The 19,189-nt window shown below is 38.6% G+C and overlaps 1 protein-coding gene across 3 annotated transcripts in view; it reads right to left on the bottom strand.

The window, feature by feature from the left end:
• Positions 1–19,189, bottom strand: part of DNAJC13 (DnaJ heat shock protein family (Hsp40) member C13) — a 57,195-nt gene that overhangs the window by 29,407 nt on the left and 8,599 nt on the right. For 2 of the 3 annotated variants that reach the window (XR_011698331.1, XM_071561218.1), the window contains exons 3-23: positions 16,071–16,146; positions 15,428–15,577; positions 15,036–15,077; positions 13,743–13,943; positions 12,562–12,768; positions 12,383–12,478; positions 12,155–12,246; positions 11,179–11,345; positions 11,000–11,079; positions 10,751–10,920; positions 9,822–9,921; positions 9,467–9,574; positions 8,773–8,928; positions 7,977–8,033; positions 6,595–6,716; positions 5,348–5,423; positions 4,226–4,321; positions 3,930–4,073; positions 2,696–2,710; positions 2,105–2,187; positions 896–1,049 (exon numbers count right to left, since the gene is read on the bottom strand). Coding sequence is in view for 2 of the 3 variants with exons in the window: in XM_071561218.1 (XP_071417319.1) it covers positions 896–1,049; positions 2,105–2,187; positions 2,696–2,710; positions 3,930–4,073; positions 4,226–4,321; positions 5,348–5,423; positions 6,595–6,716; positions 7,977–8,033; positions 8,773–8,928; positions 9,467–9,574; positions 9,822–9,921; positions 10,751–10,920; positions 11,000–11,079; positions 11,179–11,345; positions 12,155–12,246; positions 12,383–12,478; positions 12,562–12,768; positions 13,743–13,943; positions 15,036–15,077; positions 15,428–15,577; positions 16,071–16,146 (2,392 nt within the window). In the remaining variant the exon portion in view is untranslated. The remainder of the gene's footprint in view (positions 1–895; positions 1,050–2,104; positions 2,188–2,695; positions 2,711–3,929; positions 4,074–4,225; positions 4,322–5,347; positions 5,424–6,594; positions 6,717–7,976; positions 8,034–8,772; positions 8,929–9,466; positions 9,575–9,821; positions 9,922–10,750; positions 10,921–10,999; positions 11,080–11,178; positions 11,346–12,154; positions 12,247–12,382; positions 12,479–12,561; positions 12,769–13,742; positions 13,944–15,035; positions 15,078–15,427; positions 15,578–16,070; positions 16,147–19,189) is intronic. The other variant, XM_071561219.1, reaches the window with a different exon arrangement.

Genomic DNA, 19,189 nt, shown 5'->3' with positions numbered 1-19,189 from the left:
CCTTTCTCCTAGGCCATTGCATTGATGTATTGCAGATCTTTAAGATTCACATTCAACTGAGAATTCCTCAAAACCAAGTTTACTCTCTTTTCACTAATGGTCCCTGGCTCAAATTTCAACTAGAAAGCTCTACATTACTGAGGGTGGCAGTAGGAATATCTAAAGAATATCTTACAGTGGAATTCAAGCATGGCTTGGCTTTGCTTTAGCATGACATGTTAATTAAAACTGCATGGAACCACAACAACAGTGGAGATAAGAGTACAGTACAGAAAGTGTTCGTTAGCACAGCACTTGAAAACATCTTGCCAGTTGTTTTGAGAAAGACAGTCAGGACTACACTGATCACTTTGCAGAAGGTTTAAAGGCTATTTTGACTTTAGATATTGCTGTTCCTAGAATATGAAGACAGTACCCTTAATCTATAACAGTGCAGCATGGTTTGAGCCCCACAGCCCAGTATTTAACAGATTTTGGATCACTGAGACATGAAGGAAATATAGACAAATAAAATTCCTATCAGGACAAAGTGACTTCTGAAACCACCCAAAACAAATCTGATGGAGCATATTTAAAAACAAGTATGATTTATCTGGAGAACAATGTACCACCAGCTCTTCTCAATGCAGGAACACACTGAAGGTTCTGATCAATGTTTCATCTCTACAGTGTCACATGTCAGGCTGAGGAGGTTTCAGTTTTGCAGAGTGCACTGTACAACAGTACAGGTTCACAGACTCAAACCTTAGCAGTTTATTCCACAACCCCAAAAGAATTCTAGCTTGCAGTCAGGGATCATCAACACAAGATTCACTCATGTAATTAGGGAGACAGAAGTGACATTTTAAGAACATATACATTACATATGCAGTTTGTCCTGCAGCAGATCACATACCTCAAACTCCTGATGGTTCCATGAGATAACATTAGCACTACCAAGTTCTCTGTCAATATTAAATGCTCTCATCTCAGACTCAAGAGTATCTCTCAGTTCTTCCCGTGTTTTGAAGTTCCAAATCAAGTTTGATCTAGCATGATCCTGAAGAAATCTAAAAAAGAAGTTACATAGTTTAAACCCCAAAAAACATCATCTGAAAGGCAGACAAGACTCAGCCGCAAGCTAAGGAAGATCATTAGCATCAATGGACCTTAATTAGAAGGCACAGAGTGGTGGTGTCCAGTTTGTTACAGTGATTACAGCCTAGACTAAAGCACACCTGTGTCACCCCTCGGGGCTCAGTTTGTTATCTGTCTATAGCTGATGACAGGAGATATGCAGGCTATGGACCGTATCTGCCAGTGAGGGCTACATGTCAATAGGGCAGCAGACATGCACATACCAACTGCACTTTAAAACAACAACAAAAAAAACCAGTTCATGCAGGAAAATAGAAGCTCATGTCTCAAGTGTCACCAGACAGTCAGTGGACATTCTTCAGTGGCAGAACAGCTTTTGGATCCAGAGGCTGTCTGAGAACAGCCATTTAACACCCAAGGTTTAGGAGCACGTGAATCTTCCTTAGTTCACGGAATTTCCCCAAGCTTGTTTTCACACTTTGTTGAACACCCTCAGCCAAAATGATTCATCTTTTTCAGATGGAGGACCCTCCCTTGTAAACTTTGACAGTTGTAAGAACTCAAAGGTAAGCAAGTTTCATTTAGGACCTGCGACACTATTTGCTTTCTCTTTCCCTGCCTTAAGCTCATGTTTGTTCCAATTAAAGTTAAAACATCTTGATCAGCTTACAGGTTAAGGCACCAACAAACCACAGTGCTTCCCAGTGCTGTTTTGCCTGGTCTTCAACATCATGCAGATCTGCACCTGCAGTTTCTTATTTACTCTTCCTTTTGGCTCAAGGGAAAAAATTATGTAGTTTGATAACATTTGAAAAGCTTTCTAAATTCCTCCCTTCCCTAAACACAAGTTAAACCCTTAGGATTTGGTTGGGGTTTTTTTCAGTAAGCAGCTGTAACAAAACACTTGGACTTTTTCAAGGAAGGCAGAAATTGGGAAAGTCACGGCAACTCAGAAGACATTAACAAAAACACCCAGCCAGGTAATAACTTGTACCTGAGACCATTATAGTAACTTTAGCATTTTCACCTGTAATAGAAGAGATCCCAGTTTGCCTCTATTTTTATTCTTTGGCGTCGTTTCCTTAATATCACTGGCTTTTGAATAATGTTCTGCAAAAAACCCAAATTTAACAAGTTAGTAAAAGCAGCTACTCCACACTTTCCCTTTCTAAAATAGAAAGCTGGATTTTTTTACACTCCTTCAAAAGACAGAGTAAGTTAAGCCTCATTAATAACACACTCCTTTTCTAGTAAGTAGTAGCAACAGACTTCCACAAGTGTTATTTACACCAAGTTAAATCATGCCACAGAAACTTTCAGCTGTTTAACACATCATTCGTTTAGAAGCAAGTTATCCCTGAGGAAAGCTTAGTTCCATCACCATAAGCACTCCCCAGCTCCAAAGCTGATGGAGAGGAAAACCCACAAGAAGAATGTTTTGCTCTTGAAGTAACTAAAGCAAGTCACAGAAATAAAACAGGAACCTGACTTGGCCACTGAAAGGTTCCCTGTGCTGATGAAGCATGAAATCAATGTTATACTCTACATGAGACACCACATGCAAGCAGAAGGTCTGAGCAACAAAATCCACACAAGTGGCAGAGAGATACACACTCACCATATTGTTTCTGTCCTGATTGTGGTGAAAAGTTGGAAGAAAAAGAAAAAGTACATTTAACAAGCCACAGCCACTAAAGTAATTTGAAGTGGTAACATCAAACTTGCTGCTACCTTTTCCAAGCTACACTTGCACAAGTTTACTGAAATTATACAGCTCAGAACTCCATATGGAAAAATGATTGTCTAAACTCAGTATCAAGACAAGATGTTCAAAGTGCAATTTGATCTTCCACCATTGTTTTTGTTTTTCACATTTCTCCTGTTTTGAACCTAGTCCACCATTATTCCATAAATATTACCTGTCAAAATTGTGCACCAGAGTCTACATCAAACTTAAACTAGATTTTACCAGGTTCAGGTTTTCCTAAATTAAAGCTTACTGTTATATCACATCAAGTACAAAGACTGGCATTGTGGTTTTCATCCTTCTTTGCATATAAAATACATTATGTAATTTCCAGAGTGCATAAAAACAAGTTTAATTAGGATACTAAAGAAACCAAAGGGAAACACCTCCCAATTCAAAGAGTTTGCCATATAGAACAAGGCAATTAAACGCAAGGAAAAGGAAGACCAGCAGTGAGAACTCAAGCACTACTTAAGCTATCCTCTTATAATATCAGATCAAAACAGGTACTTATCATTTCAGTCTTCACTGTGACTTCATGCACAGTCTTGTGTTGCCACTGAAGCACTGAGATACCTATACTCAAGGGAATCCTAAGCTGGTGTCCCTGTCCACAGCAGGAGGGTTGTAACTACACGATCTTTAAGGCCTCTTCGGACCCACGCCATTCTATGATTTTATGAATCTTCAAGCTGATTTCATAATTAAAATATCACTACCATAAAGTACATAATTTTGAATGCAAAGAATATTCCGAGTTTCTTTTAAATGTACAATTTTGCCACACTTCAAGGAATTTCCTCTTCTGTATAATTATCTTAGAAGAAATGCACACAGGGTGCATTTCAGTTTGATAAGGTCAGCTAAAGCTTAACGTATAGCCTGAAGGAAGCCATTTGCATGCTTTACATTCTTCCTGGAACCCACTCCTAACCCAAGATGAAGAGTAGTAAGAGGCAGAGTTTGCTAAAAGGAAGCAGAACTCTCACATCCCAACACTTCTTTATTAGTTGAATCTGTGTTCTGACACTCAACTATGAAGTTATAGATGTTCCTCTCCACACTTAATGAAGTTACTGTAATAAATAGTTTCAAATACTTTTACCTCTTTCTGAGCTATGCCCATTCGATCTCTCCAGTGCATCAAGACCAGATCCACCTTCTCTTTGGCAAATTTTTCAACTTCCTTTGCAGCTTTTCCTGCCAGTCTCTGCCACTCTGGCACTTTATTAAACTTGCCATACTGATCCTGCAGAATAAAGCCAATTAATTAATTACAGTTGTGGGTTTATCAACATCTTTGATGCAGGGCAATACAACAGTCAATGGTCTGTATTAGAAAAGTCACTAAGACTATTTATCTATATACGGAATTGATAAAAGACAACTACATTTACTTACAGTTGCAATTTTTAAGTTGTCTCTAACATGCATCCTATCAGCATCTTTTTCGGGAACAGGATCAGCACTGTCAAGGTATGCCAGCAAACCTGGTGGCTAAAAACATTTACAAATAGTGTAAACACATGTGTGGCTAATGAATAGAAATCATCATGTTAGGCAACAAGATTATTTCTTTAGAGATTTCAAAACAGAATTTATATTCTACTCTAAAGCAAGTACATAAAGCTACAGCATTTTTTTGCTCTTATTAGTAAAATGCCTCAACAGAATTGTTCAACAGAAGCAAATAATTAGCTTCAGTACAGCAGAACTCACTTGCCTATATCCCATTTCTTAAAGCAGCAGCTAATGCAGCTAAAGAATGAAGGAAGAAGTGAGTTGATCCTATGGCAATGTTGAGCAGGATGAATAACACTGGAATCCATCCATATCCTCTGATAAGGACTAAACGTCACATGCGACATTATTGAGATTTGATTAAGCGTTCATGATAGCAACTGAGACGAGGACAGTTGTTCTGCCAAAAATGAAGGAACTGCTATTTTGAAATTAGAAGTTAGTAGATTCCCAGATGTAATAATTCCTTACAACACTATTCTTTGAACTAATTTCACTGAAGTAACTTAAACAAGAAAATTCCAGGATGTTGTAAGGGTTAAAGAACATAGGAACTATCAGACAACATATAAAATTGACTATGTTACAAGCAAAGTTGGACAGGCATGAAAGCACAGACAGTACTCTTGCCTTAATTTCTTAATAACACTAAAAGCATTATAGGCATGTTTACAATGTCTCCCACATTTTTGTCCTTTTAATAAAGAAAAAGAAGTCAGACCCCTTATTTTTAAGTTTTGTGTCATACCCCATTTTATAAAGTGTCAGGAAAGTAAGAGAAAACATTTGGAGTCTGAGATCCTTTGAAACAGATGTCAGTATCTTTTGAACAGCAGATGCCAGACTGCTAATCTCCCAGGCAAGAGCCCCCCTTAAAGGGGAAAGGAGATTTGCTTACTATATAGATACTATAGATCTACTATATAGATCACTTCAAGTTTTTTCATACTGCAGGCTCTCTGATTTTATTCTTTTGCTGCTCCATATCCTATTTTTACTCACCAAAATACGTTTCAACAGGTTCATAGCAGTTTTGTTCTCAGCTGTCCAAAGGCCAACCAAATGTCTACTTAACTGCCTGAAAAAGCCATTGAAATTAACAAACTGCAAGTTAGTATTTTAAACAGATTTTTTTTAACTACCAAACTGTACCCCTTACCATGCTGATGAAATGAAGATGAGCAAGAGCTTCGTGCTCTTCAGTGAGTAAGAGCACAAAGCATTATATTGTTCAAGTATATGCTCAGCATGCTTTTAAAGTGTTGCCTTTGGAAGTTCCAGTGAAATTAGTGGAACAGTAGCAGCACATGCTTTTTGAGCTAGACCTCAAAGAACACTTGAGCAATAGAGCAGAAACATCTAATAACCAAGTGTCAGTTTATCCAGCCAACCTTAAGTTACAGCTAAAGTTAAGAGTCTAGAAACCATCAAGAACTGCTAACTGCTCTACTTGAAGTTCTAATACCAGTTACTGGCTAGAAAAGCCTTTCTGGGAGCCTGCCTTCTATGCCAACTGGTGCCTTCTGCCAACATTTGTCACTAGGGGTCTAGTGCATGAAACTAAAGCATCGCTTACAAGCCAGTCACAAGTAGTAGCACCATACAGGACTAGCATGACAGATGGTTTCACACTATCTCTCTCCTGCATGACACACGGTGGCTTCAAGTTCCACTTGTCCCTACGTTCCCTAGCAACTCTAAGCATGTCAGGAAGGAACAGCTAAAGCTTCAATAATCTTGTATTTGTGTGGGAATAACTGAATCATCGTTCATCCTCCCCACCATACCCTTAGAGCTCGCAAGTTCTACTGACTGTTGAGTTCAGAGAATGACTTCTGTAAGGAGACTGGGTAAGGACATGGGCAACCCTAACTGCACGCAAGATATCTGAGGTGTGCACACCAGTTTTTATAAGTTGTATAGTACAGGCTGCAAATTTTTAGAAGTTACAGACATTCTACTTGCCTTTTATTTCCCTGAATGTTTACATTAAAAAAAAGGAAAAAAATCAAAAATTGAGCCTTTAATGAGTAACCAACCCAAGTCCACTTTGACAAAAAAATAATCAAGGGTTTATTAATAGGGCTGCAGTCTCAGCTGAAGCTTGCTTTAAACACAACAAGATGCTGAAGAAAATATTCTCCTAAGGACCTACAAGTTTTCTTCTCTGACCTCCCAGTGTTTCTAATGTTAGCTAGGCCATTACTTAGATTTTCTTAAAAATGATATATCAAGTGAGATGGACATACCTATTTGTAAGCATCCTCTGATCTGTGCTTATTGTAAACATAGCAGTGTGCAAGTGACGAGGTAAGGCACCTTCACTGAGGGCAAGATCTTGCATTTTGGTAGCAATCTCTTTGTCTCCTTCCTTTGGAAACAGGGCAAGATGATTACTAAAGAAAGAATCTTAGTTAAGCTGCTTTTATCTTAGTCTACAGTTCCAAGGTCTTCCTGACCATCAATTATGCCAACTAATATTCCAAACCCAGAAGCCAGAGTATGATGGGTTTTAAGTGAAAGTTCTCAACAGCAACTGCTCAAAGCTGTAGTAAAGTCACAGACCAGATAATTGATTACACTGAGGAGGGTGAGATGCATGTCTGCCAGCATAGATCAGGAGGCTGGTAGTACAAGTACCATTTCCACACTGCAACAGTAAATTAAGGTTAAACAGAAAATGACAGCCTCACAATTGCTTGTTGCTTGACTTTTGTCAACAGTAACCACTTAAGATTAATGGGTAGTGTTCAGTTTAGACAGCCACATGGACATGACTGTCACTCAGTGCAGACACAATAGTTGCATGAATAAGCAAGAGCTTTTGCTGCATTTTCACTTGCCTAAGTCCCACTATAGTTCAAGTGATAGGACTTCTAATAAACAGTATAGCAACTTTTAGCTAACATTATCATCAAGCATATAAATGGAAACTTGCAGACTTATAATACCTCTATTTCAAGTGTTCATTCACTTCCATTCCAAGAAAGTATTAGATGGATTTCAGATGCATAAGCCATTGTCATACAATGAGGCACTAACTTTAACCCTGAATTTCAACACAGGAAGTGTCAAGAGTCAGTTAGCACGGTCACCCTGCAACAATCATGAGCAGCCCTTGAGAAGTATGGACTGGGCCCATACATTATGTGGTATGGTAACTAACAAAGCCAAAGCAAGAACAGAGGCTGACATCATTAGTGTGCTCTGGGACACTACTGCCTGCTAATTCCCAGTCCCATTCCATCCGGCAATGCATCCCAGGAAATATGGCCTCTCCTCCCTGAGACACCCTCTAACATGCAGGACAAGTCTGGTGGCTTTGAGGTATTGACTGAGCTACACACAACATAGACAGCCAAATCTTGACTGCAGTATGAAAACATGCAAGGCACTACCAGATGCCACAACTCACATGCTTTCCAAACCCCAAGTGTAAGATAAAGCCAGTTGCTACATAAAACCAGTCACAATTAAGCAGGTGTTCTGTTCATTTGCCCACATCTCCCCCCTCCCCACTCCCTACCTTGAGACACCAATACAACAAAATTCTATTGGTAAGCAACTACACTTCCAAAATAGTCAGTACATATTCAGCATGCTACCCCAGCTAATATTGATAAAATCTCACCTCTATTATTGCCTTCATTACCAAACCTGCTCCTTTCACAATTGCCATGGAAGGGTGCTAGAAGAGAATGTTGACAAAATAATTATCCAAGTGCAAAAATCAAAGATTAGATCATCTGTGACTCAGTTTCCTACACTCATCTACACAGCTGGTCTACCTCCAATTCTGGATAAAACTCGGTATTTCAGTTTGTGAAAGCCTCAAGAAGAGTTCCTACCCTATACCTTTAAACAAGAATCTCTTATGCAACTCCCAGGCAGATTTCCCAGCACTGAACAGCAATATATATGGGAGAAGCTGGAATAACACTGATACAAGCTGACAATAACCAAAAAGCAGAACAGCATACTGTGTTTACACCAATAAGACACAGATATTTTAGCTAAAAATCCTAGTGTTTTTACAGGTTTACTACTGAAGGGGATGTTAATCTTGTTTTGTAACTCAACTCATTTACTGAGAGAGAAACAAAAAGGCAGAAGATTCTCCAGAGAGGAAGATCTGTGGATATGCTGAATTAGCTTAATGTTTAACTGGTATTTTAAAGTGCTTCTAGAAACAAGTCTTAGGCAGTTTATTCTACAGTGATTTGGCATAACATTCACTATAGAATAACCACATCAATCTGATATCTGAAGGCAAAGCCACAGAACACTAAAAATTTGCCAGGGTGGAAAAGGTTTAGACACATTAACCAGCTGAAGAGCAGACAAATCTGTCTTTCAGAAGAACAAGAAAAAGTTCAGTTGCACTGTCTACCTAAAGCCTCTAATAATAGTAAAAAAACAAGTCTTACCTGGAAGAGCTTAAATAGTGTTCTTCCATTAGATGCCACCATTTCCAACAACATGTCAAACTGCTGCCCCTCAGTAGTCTCACTATACGGAGCACATAGGGCAAACGTCAGGAAGTCCAGAAGTGAACTAATTACCAGGGCACCTGTCCCATGATCCTGAAATTAGGAGGTCAGGTATGTAATACAGATACAGCATTTCTCCCCTGTGGGACAGTATTCATGATGCTGAAGGTGCTCTTCCCTGTCATCCTATGAAAATAGTCCACAAACCAAAGCTACAAGTTTAGAATGTGCCATTACTCAGAGTAGGGCAACACCCTGCTGAACTATTGGCTGGAGCATAACAGGCATTCATGACTGTATAATGGTGTGCTGCAAACTACTTTTTCTAGTTTAATCCCCTAAATCAAGTCTAGACTATCCTTTTCGTTAACACAAATATCCAGTTTCCATATTACAGAAGCAAACATGTGTTGCAGAACATTAAAGTTCTGCAGTACAGACAGATACATTCTAACCTGTCAAGATCCAGAGTTAATTAGAAGTAGCTTCAGTGCCAAACACAGCTATGTTTTCTGCACATCAACTGCAGGTGCAAATACATTCAAAGATATATTCAAGCATGACAAAAGCGTTTTCATAGTGATTAGAAAAGGCATTTGTAGAAGCTATCTGTTTTCAAAATTTGACTTACCACATGGGAATTGAATTTCTCTAGTAGATTTTCTAGAAATTTCTTCGAAGAAAGGAGGGAAGCTTTGTTCAACTGTTCCTGCCTCAAGTCATAGTCATCATGCATGGGCTATAAAAAAAAAGTATTCACTGTGCATTCACATTTCAATTCTCCATCTATAACAGCTGTAATCCAAAAGCCACTCTCTGAACATAAAAAGCACATCCTACTTCAAGTTCAGCAGGAAATCACTGTACAATAAGTTATTTTGTGTCTGAACACACTGCAAGCTGAAGGGCAGTCCCTATTTCTACATCTTTCGGTAGCCTGAAGTTCACACATTCCAAAGTGAAAGAATCTGAAATGTAATACTTACGCACATAAGAGCACAAAGCATGTCAATAGCAGCGTGGGTTACACCGTCATTGTTCCTTTTGAGGGCTTTCACAACCTTCACTCCTAATCGTTCTCGAAATCTTTTGAGAGAAAAGCAAAACCACCAGGATTAGTGAGGATATAAAAATCCTAAAATTAAAGTCTAGCCAGTGACCAAAAGGGGCCTGCTCCTAGTGCATTCAGGAAGCCAGAACCTTTGTATTTTCATAAACTTGAGATTCTTCGGTAGGAAAACATTAATACTAACTTCACTATTAACAATATGCCAAGCACATTCACCAAAATAAAGTTACATTTCTTTAGTTACAGGAGACTACTTACAGAGAAACAACTTTATAAAAGTCTCAGTCTAAGTGCTTTTGTTACTCTTCACATTGTTCAGTTGTTCCATAGTACCTACTCAGAAATATTTCAAAGAACTTTTCATTTTCAGAACAACATCAGACAGTTTTTCTGCTTCCTTATGTTATTTAAGACACAAGCTCCAAGCAGCCTGTGCTTACTGCAGAAGTAAAACAGCTTCCTAACACCATTTTATCTTGTGTTGAAACGAGGATACCAATAACATCAACATAGTTTGAGAATGAAGAACTGCCTACTTCAAGGACAGATGAAGGTACATTTTAAAAGTTTTTCCTCTAGGCAAAACATTAAACCATATTTGACTCAAGACAGAGTATCTAGCAAAGGAAGAATGGGCTTTACTTGCTAATGATTACTGGGGATTCTCAAGGTGCATTAAAGCCTGGTGACAGATGCGTAGTACTGAAAGCAACTGTGTACAGTCTTCCAGCCTTTTTCAGAAGAGAGTCCTAACTTCATTTCTCAGTGTTAGAGATAAGTTATTAACAGAAGCTCAAGAACTGTGTTCACCTACTACTTCTAAGCCTGACGAGACTTATCACTTACTTTGGAAGCTGAGTAAAGGCAAGGAAGCCTGCTTTTGAAGCCACTAGTCGTCTCACTGCTTGGAATTGGCTTTCAAGCTCTGCATTAGATGCTGCAATATCCCCCTCTTGGGAAAGCAATGCTGTTATGGCATTATTAATGAGTTTCTCCTTGTTTTCTGAGAACAGACCCTGGTTCAAGAATAACACTAATTAATTTCTTTATGCATTAGCAACATCCTAAAATGATGAGCAAAGGATTCATTCTTACATCTTGTGTAACTGCATGTAGTACCCCACTGTAGGAAATGTTAGCATTGAACCTGAACACAGCATCTGCAAAGTTACCATCTGGAAGAAGACATAACAACAGTTAAGTGCACAGTACCTGACTGAATATCTGGATGCTTTAAAGAGCACGATAAACTCATGTAAGAAGCATTAGCTTACTTGGAGGAGCAGCCAAAAACCTCAGATGAAGGCTCTCTACTTCTTCATCTACAGGCATACTGAGTAATCCCCAACGCTGGCCTTTGTGTGTGGAGGTCATTTTCACACAGACATCTCTATTACCAGAAGCTCTCACTCCATCCAACAAGCTAGCCAAGAGAGAATCTCTGGGTTGGGACAAAGACACACAAATACAATTTATATCAGAGAACTGATGCCAAAGAACCAAGTTATAAGAAAAATGGGAAATAAAAAATAATTAAATACAAAATGAAATGCAACAATACTTGGAATCTCTTACTAATGCTAGTGCCAACAGTTACAGCTCTGGAAGAACCCACTCATTTCAAATGTTCCTTTATTCACTGCAAGCAGAGAGCTGACGTATACCCAGTATAGAGCCAGCTGCAGCCTTTCACTAATGGGATAAATTCTAGATTATCTGTTAATGAGTTACACATGTAGCAACCCAATTAATTCCTGTGCTTTCTGCAACACCTCACTTAGCAGGATTAGACTGTATTACAACTGCAAGAGCACTCAGGGACTATGCTGTTGGTTGTTTTAAATAGAATCAAGTAAGACCGTCTCAAGCAGAGAGCTCAAAAGGTTCACAGTCTTCACATTTCCATATCACTTAAACTGCACTTTCTTTCCTTGTCTCAGATCCACTACTTATCCAAGTACAGCATACACAGAACAATATTGCTTAGGAGAAATAGGCTGTATCTAACTGTCCAACACCCTTCCATGTTCAGCAGAAAACTTCTGGACAGATTTGCTCCAAGTTGGAATGAAGGGAAATGGGAGAGATTTAGTTCCTGTAACAAATCTTGACTTTTAAGCAGCAGACTGCTAGGACAGCAAGGCTTTGAGTTAACACCTCCAAGGGTCAGAGTTTACGGAAGCTGAGAAACCAGAAGCACTACAATGGCAAGTTCCATTTGACTTTGTAACCCCCAGGAGCTTCAGTTACCTTTCTGTAGAAGAGTACTTCCGAATTTGTCCTTTGATAAATTCAATGGTGAAAAGCTGGGGATTTTCACAGTCACATACTATTGCAAATACCTAAAAATATGGGACAAAGATCACATTCATGAAGCAGTGTTATTTAGCTACTCTACAAATTAAGGCTGTCATATGAAATTCCTATCTTTTACAGCTTCTGTTTGAAGAACTGGTACTGAGAAAGGATGCCTCTTACCTCGCCTAAAGGTTTCAAAGTTGCAATATTATAGGTAGCTGGATCCCGCTCAACTAGGCAAGCTTCTGTAAGAGCCAGTACTCTTTTCACAGGTTCCTTATAAAACAAGGGAGGCACGTTAGGAAAGAGAATACTTAGTACTTAAGAGGAACCAAATATGTTCAGTCTGCTATGCTTACCGAGTGTCTAGGTGTTAGTTTTTGCACAACAAACTCAGCTAAAGATGTTATGGATTCATCATTGCTGTATTTCCCAAAACGAAGGTTCAAGTATTGCTCAAATTCTAGGGATTCCTTCCTTATCCGCAAAGAGATACCTATGAAGTTGCCAGCATGCTCTATTGCACTCTTGATAATTTCCTCCCTCTGCTCAGATGCAAATAGGTGCTGCAAATTTTGACAAGAAGAAAAAAAATAGGTGAAAAATACAGTACAGCTGAAGACATCACAGTTCTGTAAATAATCCTCCATTATATAGCTTACAGGGGAGAATGTTCACAGCAGCTGGGCTTGACCCTGCTAAGTGCATGGTATAGAGGTATCTATTACACAGGAGAGCCACTATTAAATTTACATTGCCTTTAAATGAAAAATCTATGGCAGCTATTCGTAAAGGATATCCTGCTACAGATTAGTGTACCATTAAAGTAAAGGCCTGCATGACCTGCCTGTTCACCCTCAGCCACGGACCCTACCAGCCTGGCAGGAGTGAGGAGCTGGACAACTCCAGCTGCTGTCTGCAAGGACTGCTATCCACCCTTGCTAGGCAAGGTTAGGACAGCTCTAGAGGATCAAGTACATATGGCTAATTTTATGCCAGAGAAAAGCACACTGCAGCACAAAAGGTGTGGAAACCTTGACCTAGGGAATAGTTCTATTTTGTAAGTGCTGAGTGAGGCACCTATATCTAGGAATTAATTTGTGGTTACTAATGTAAAGATGCTTTTCAGCTGCTTGCAGTACAGTACACAGAAACCCTTCAAAGATTTTAAAACCAACATTACACTGCAGTATTTAAAAAAAAAAAGCTGCTGAGTATTACATCAAAAGTCTAAAGAGGCAACAGCATCACTGATTAATCTATTTCTGAATAGAATCCCTCCATCAGTTAGGTAGATTAATGACAAACTGCCTGTCACTTCTGCAACTGTGAGAAATGACAGGAAATTCCAAAGTCCACAGTACATTCATATTCACTACCCTAAAAACTAGGTATTTTATGCCCTGTAATTCTTAAACAAAAAAACCCAAGCCAAAAATCGAACTCACAATGACTTCCTTTTATGTTGAACCTTTGTTATTAAACATGCAGCTATAAACATCCTAAGAACCATACAGAGATATTTTGGTTTAATACTCACCAATCTACTAAATCCTCCATAGAGGATACAGAAGCCTCCCTGATAGCCAGTAATATCAACAAAGCCTTCAATGTTTCTGTAGTCATAGGAGCACAGGACTTTATTTGTTGCAGGATCAATTTGGTCAATACCTCCAGGAGTCACTTCCAAAATGACAGGTTTCCTTGTATCACTCCAGTGATGTTTATAACAGTTGTACCTCTGCAGAGAGAGCTACTTTTAGACCTCTACACATACTGCTTTACTACCAGCAGTCGTTCTTTTCCTATCCAGTAAGTTTCAAAAAATTATATAAATTTCCCTTAATGTCTTATCTATATTAAGAGCACTGTGAATCAAAAGAAAGTAGCTGCCAACTGACAAGTTATAGCTTAATGCTTTTTGAAGAAAGAACAGCAATCCCAAAACAGCTACTCCAAAAGGGAATAAGGTTCTCTTGCTGCAGAAGGTGGCCTACTCACAGACTATGAGCACTATGGTTTGACAAAAAATAGCTTAGATGCTGTTATACAGCTAATCAAATCAAGATAAGCTTATCACTATAGTGCAAATTTTTCATCTCCTGCAGTCACACTCCATTACAAATACAGACTTCCTTAAAACAGCAAAATTTAGGGGTCTGTTCTAAACTCCAGTAAGACAAAAGACATCCCATATTTCAGCAGTGATATTATGCTCATGCCTGAATATTTATCCTATGCAACACTTTACATCACTAAAGGTAACTTTAAGCACTTTAAATGCTATCTTTCTATGACCAAGCCAAATATAAAATCCAGCTCTGTACACTGTCTGGTTTATTACTGTATTACCAAAAATCAGTAAACACCAATCTTGTCTGTAATCTGACCTATAGAAATCCACCTAGGAAACAACATTCCTGCATCAAGTGTTGAGGATGTTATGCAGGAAAACACTGAGTTATAAAGTAAAGTGGTGTAAATACTAAACATTGACTACTGAATCAAAGCTTATGTTTCTCTTCTCCCTTCTCTCTAAATAAGAGCTCCCCACAGCACAGTCCTGTATTCTGGCAGTAGCATTCAGAGTCCATATACCACTATAAGGCTCATGCCAAGTGAAGAGAGCTCAAATAGCCTACTGTTGAAAAGGTTCCCTCTGCTTTTGAACAAACTCTTAATTTTCTCTTCTCAAAGAATTCAGATCCAAATTTACAAAAGCTATTTTAGGTACTGCATATAGCACAAGCATAATACACATGAACAAAGTGAAGTTTAAGTCTTTAGATAATTTCATGAAACTGCACATGATCCAGACAAGCCAGACACTTACCCGTCCTGTGATTTTTCCTTCTGAGAAGTCTGTCCTGAATCTCTGTTTTTAAAAAAGTTAACCATGAATGAATGCAAATAAGACAGCCAATCTATCCAGAAAGTCTACACATAAGCTGACTCTGTTTTATGGGACTCATACTAAGTTTCCTCAGAAGGCTCATCATTCCATTGCAGTTTAACATATTCAGTATTGTTGCTTTACTCACTGTTTGAAAATCATGCAGTAGTTGCTGCAACTGACAGTAGATCAAGTTCATTAACACAACAGTTCAAAAACTTGCTTCCCTACTTTTTATGCAGGAAAGAAAATGTAGTAAGCTATTTCAAATAGTAATTCTAACCAAGTACTTACTGCTTGCTTGAAGAAAAAAATATTTAAAAAAGTCTTACCAGTGCCTCTGTAAGGAGTTCTGTTCTGTGCTCTGTGGAAAACTTAAGTGTCTCAGACTTTTTTCCACTCCCTTTGCGAAAAGTGAGACTAAATTCTGTTCCTTGTCCTTTTCCAACAGGAGAAATACTACAGATATCTCCATAAGGCCACTAGACAATCGAAAGTAATGAGATCATAATGTTAGTAATTTTAAATCTACATCTCCTCCATTCAAAACCCCTTAGTACCTGTAATAACTAAGGGACTGGCTGTAATGAGATGACAGAGCATGCTCGGTGACAGTGTGAGCCTGAGCTTCCTGTTTGATACTGTGCAAAGTGAATAAGTGTCCTGACTCCCTTCAGGGACAGAGCTTTACAGTGATCAAGCTTATCCCAGTTCCTTTGGAACAGTACTCCCAAAGGAACACTACTACTTACTGGCCAACAAAGACAAACTGCCTAGAAGTACAAACCTACTGGGTATTTGCAGAATTAATGAAGGTAACACTAGTTTTCTATTACGTGTGCTTTTGTAGCAGCTGCCATATCTTCTGGATTTTCTGAGATCTTGTCAGACTGGATGGTTCCTGAAGTCTGAATGTCACTGTTTGCTCTGGATAATGAACACGAGTCAGAAATCAATTTCAAAAATCACAGTTACCTGATTTGTAATTTCTAGCGTGTTGGGGTTGTATGTGGTGATGGCATGGGTTCCAACGGAAAAGACTCGCTTATACCTAGAACACAAAAGGTTATTAACTTTATCCAGAAGTCACAAAAAAACCCCTGCTGAACTGAAAAAATTATCTTAGGAAGCTATATACAAGTCATTGTTAGGAAATGGATATGGAATTTTCTTCATTGCTAGTTTGCAGTTTACCTTTGTAACATGTCAAACTCTGTTCTATATATCCATAAAGGGGACATACAAGTCAAATACTACTAAATGTGTTTACCTATACAGGTCTAAGTTAACAGATAAATCAGGATCAAAGACTCTCCAAACTTGCACTAAAATGTACTACCAGAGCAGAATAAATTCTAGAAAAGACTATATAGATAGGGAATAAAAAAACATTACTGCAATAGTCTAAAGCATCTGTCTGAAGCTGTCTCAGACAACAGTTGTAACATGAATGAATCCAATTTACACACCTGGCCACAGTACTGTAGCAAGTCAAAATGTTACTATGGCAAAGCCTACTTTTCATCCTCTTGGGGAAAACCAAGGCTAGTAAACCTACTCATGTCACTGAAGCTGCAGTTCTATATGCATCCAGTCACTGTATCACAGGTATGTTAACTGCCACAGTGCCTAAAGAACAGCTGCAGCAAAGGCAGGGGCCTGTGTTTCAGGAGTAACAGAAACAAGCAGCAGAGAGCTAAAGCTAAGAAACTTAGATGCATCAAGTGAAAAGTGAAAGCATTACCATGGTTTCATTTCCCAGACAATCTTCTAAACATATCCTGAACCAATAGAGACTCTAGATATTTCTCAATCTGAAAGTTTTGCAACACAACTAACCGGAGTTTGAAACAGTACATTATTAATATCTCATTACTTGCACAAACTTCATGTTATAGGGTACTTCTGTCTGGAAGTTGTCTATGTGGAAGCCTGAATCAGAGCCAGCACTAGTAAATATCTGCTGACTAAAGCACCAGGGTCTGAACATGGATGCCTTTCTTGAATTTAAACCAAATAAAAATACTTTGGCTAGCTGTCCATACTAAAACTGATTCAGTGTAGAAATTTTAGTTTCAGTTCTGGGTAAACTATGGGTTTGCTTGGGAACGATACAGTCACCTAGATGACTTGACTAATGTGAATCTGTGCCATATTAGACACTGCATCAGGAAGCAGCAGGTTGGTTCTTCTGTCCTTTTCTGCATTCTTGTGTTGCAGTCCCTTCTCTCTCACTGGACAGGTCTGCAGCACAAGCCAGCATTTCTGTATAAGGTCAGACTTTGCACAGGCTTCAGATACAGTCAGAGCAGCTTCCTCATATCCCTTCTCTCATAATAAGGGCAAGAATATCTGACAGTCCATCTCACAAACTTTACACCCTTCCATTTTGCCTTATTATTCAAGCAAACTGGTGCAAGTTGAAGCCATTACTGACCCAGAGGAGTTTATCTATAGGAATTAAAACAAGTGCTTATTTTCTTCAAAGCTTAAAAAAAAACTGTAATGAAGCAATCTGCCACCTTAAAGATGTTTAATCTATTTGAAAAATCTATTTGTTTCTCCACAGAGTTGACTTTTCCTTGTTTTAGAAGCAGGTCAAGAGAAGTTACAGTAATGAAGCAGAACATTTAAAGCTCTCTAGCTGCTAATAGTTCCACTATATTCAGTCTGCCAGAGAACGCTCCAGTTCTTAGTTCATAAGAAAATCTCTTGAACAAACCAACTGTTCTCCCTCCTCTTGTTGCACAATTTAGGTTGATGTTCTGTCTTTAATATTTCTTATAAATGAGATTTGTTTAGGCTCTTTGGAACAGCATATCACAAGCAGTAAGGTTTTGCTTACTCAACCTACTACGAGCTTCACAGTGCTTTGTGGCAGAGTAAGAACCTGCAAGGATCACACATAATTGAAGACCAGCTTCCAATCATTCTGCTCCTTCCTTTTCTCCCCTCATGCTCAAGCCTGCATTTCAAGGTCTAGGAAGCATATTTATTATCCATCATTCTAAATATGTGATGTGACACAGAACACAAGACAGAACAGCAGATTTGCTGAGTTACCATCTCCCTCGTCTCCTCTCCCTAGGTAAATTCAAAAGACCCAAGTCTTGCTGCATGAACAGAGGAAACTTAGAAGTCACTTCTTACATGTGGCCTAAACATACTCTTATCTAGAACTCCACCTTTAAATATACAAGAAAGATATTTATACCTCTAGGCCTTGAAGAGTTATTCTTTAAACATCTCTCAAACTACTCTGCAGTACATCTAATGCTGGGCTGTTTTGAGAAGAGTTGAAGCAAGTGTTCTCTTCCCAGTAAAAAGACTATTGCCTATTCACTAGTTTCTTCAAAGCACCATAGAAGTCTTTTTTAATCAGGATGAACCTGGTAGACAAATTTCACATCACCACACTCAACAGAGAGACAGTGTTCATTAATTTTAGAGAATTAGTTCTACAGATGAACACTGGAGCATCATCATCTGTACTACTAGAAAGTATTTTAACTGGCACACACAGAGCCCATACTCCAAGTGACAAATCCTATGAAAAGTCAAAGTGATTCAGGCTGATTTAGCACCACTCATTAAGTTACTGCTTTTTTTCATGTTATCCATAGATTATACTGAGAATGGATAACTATGAAGTCCACAATAAGTGGACATTAGAATTCAAACATAAAATTACTAAAAGCCATACAAGCTTTTGCTGCAATGTAATGAAAGGCAACTGCTCACTATATAATATCCTCTTCATTATGAGAGAAGTAATATGCCACTGAATTTTTAACCTAAACCTCTGGTTTAGGCTTAGCCTGACTTCACAGTTTATCAGAAAGCTACCATCAAAGTTCAAGATGAACCTACTCCAACTTCAACAGCTTGAATCAGGCCCTGTAATGAAATACATAGGCAAAAGAAGAAATCTGAGGTTTATGTATTTAATTTTCACCAAGTGGCTCAAATCACACACAATACATCTGCATATATGCCACAGAAAATTCTGAGGGAGAGACCAGACATTTTCTGTTGGGCAACAGAAAGATTAGGAGGGACAAACTGTTCTAATGTTCTACCCAGATATACTATCT

This window comes from Pithys albifrons, chromosome 7 (assembly GCF_047495875.1).
Source record: "Pithys albifrons albifrons isolate INPA30051 chromosome 7, PitAlb_v1, whole genome shotgun sequence".
Classification (NCBI taxonomy): domain Eukaryota; kingdom Metazoa; phylum Chordata; class Aves; order Passeriformes; family Thamnophilidae; genus Pithys; species Pithys albifrons.
The sequence above is the reverse complement of the archived record's forward strand: the minus strand, read 5'-3'. Positions and strand labels throughout refer to the sequence as shown.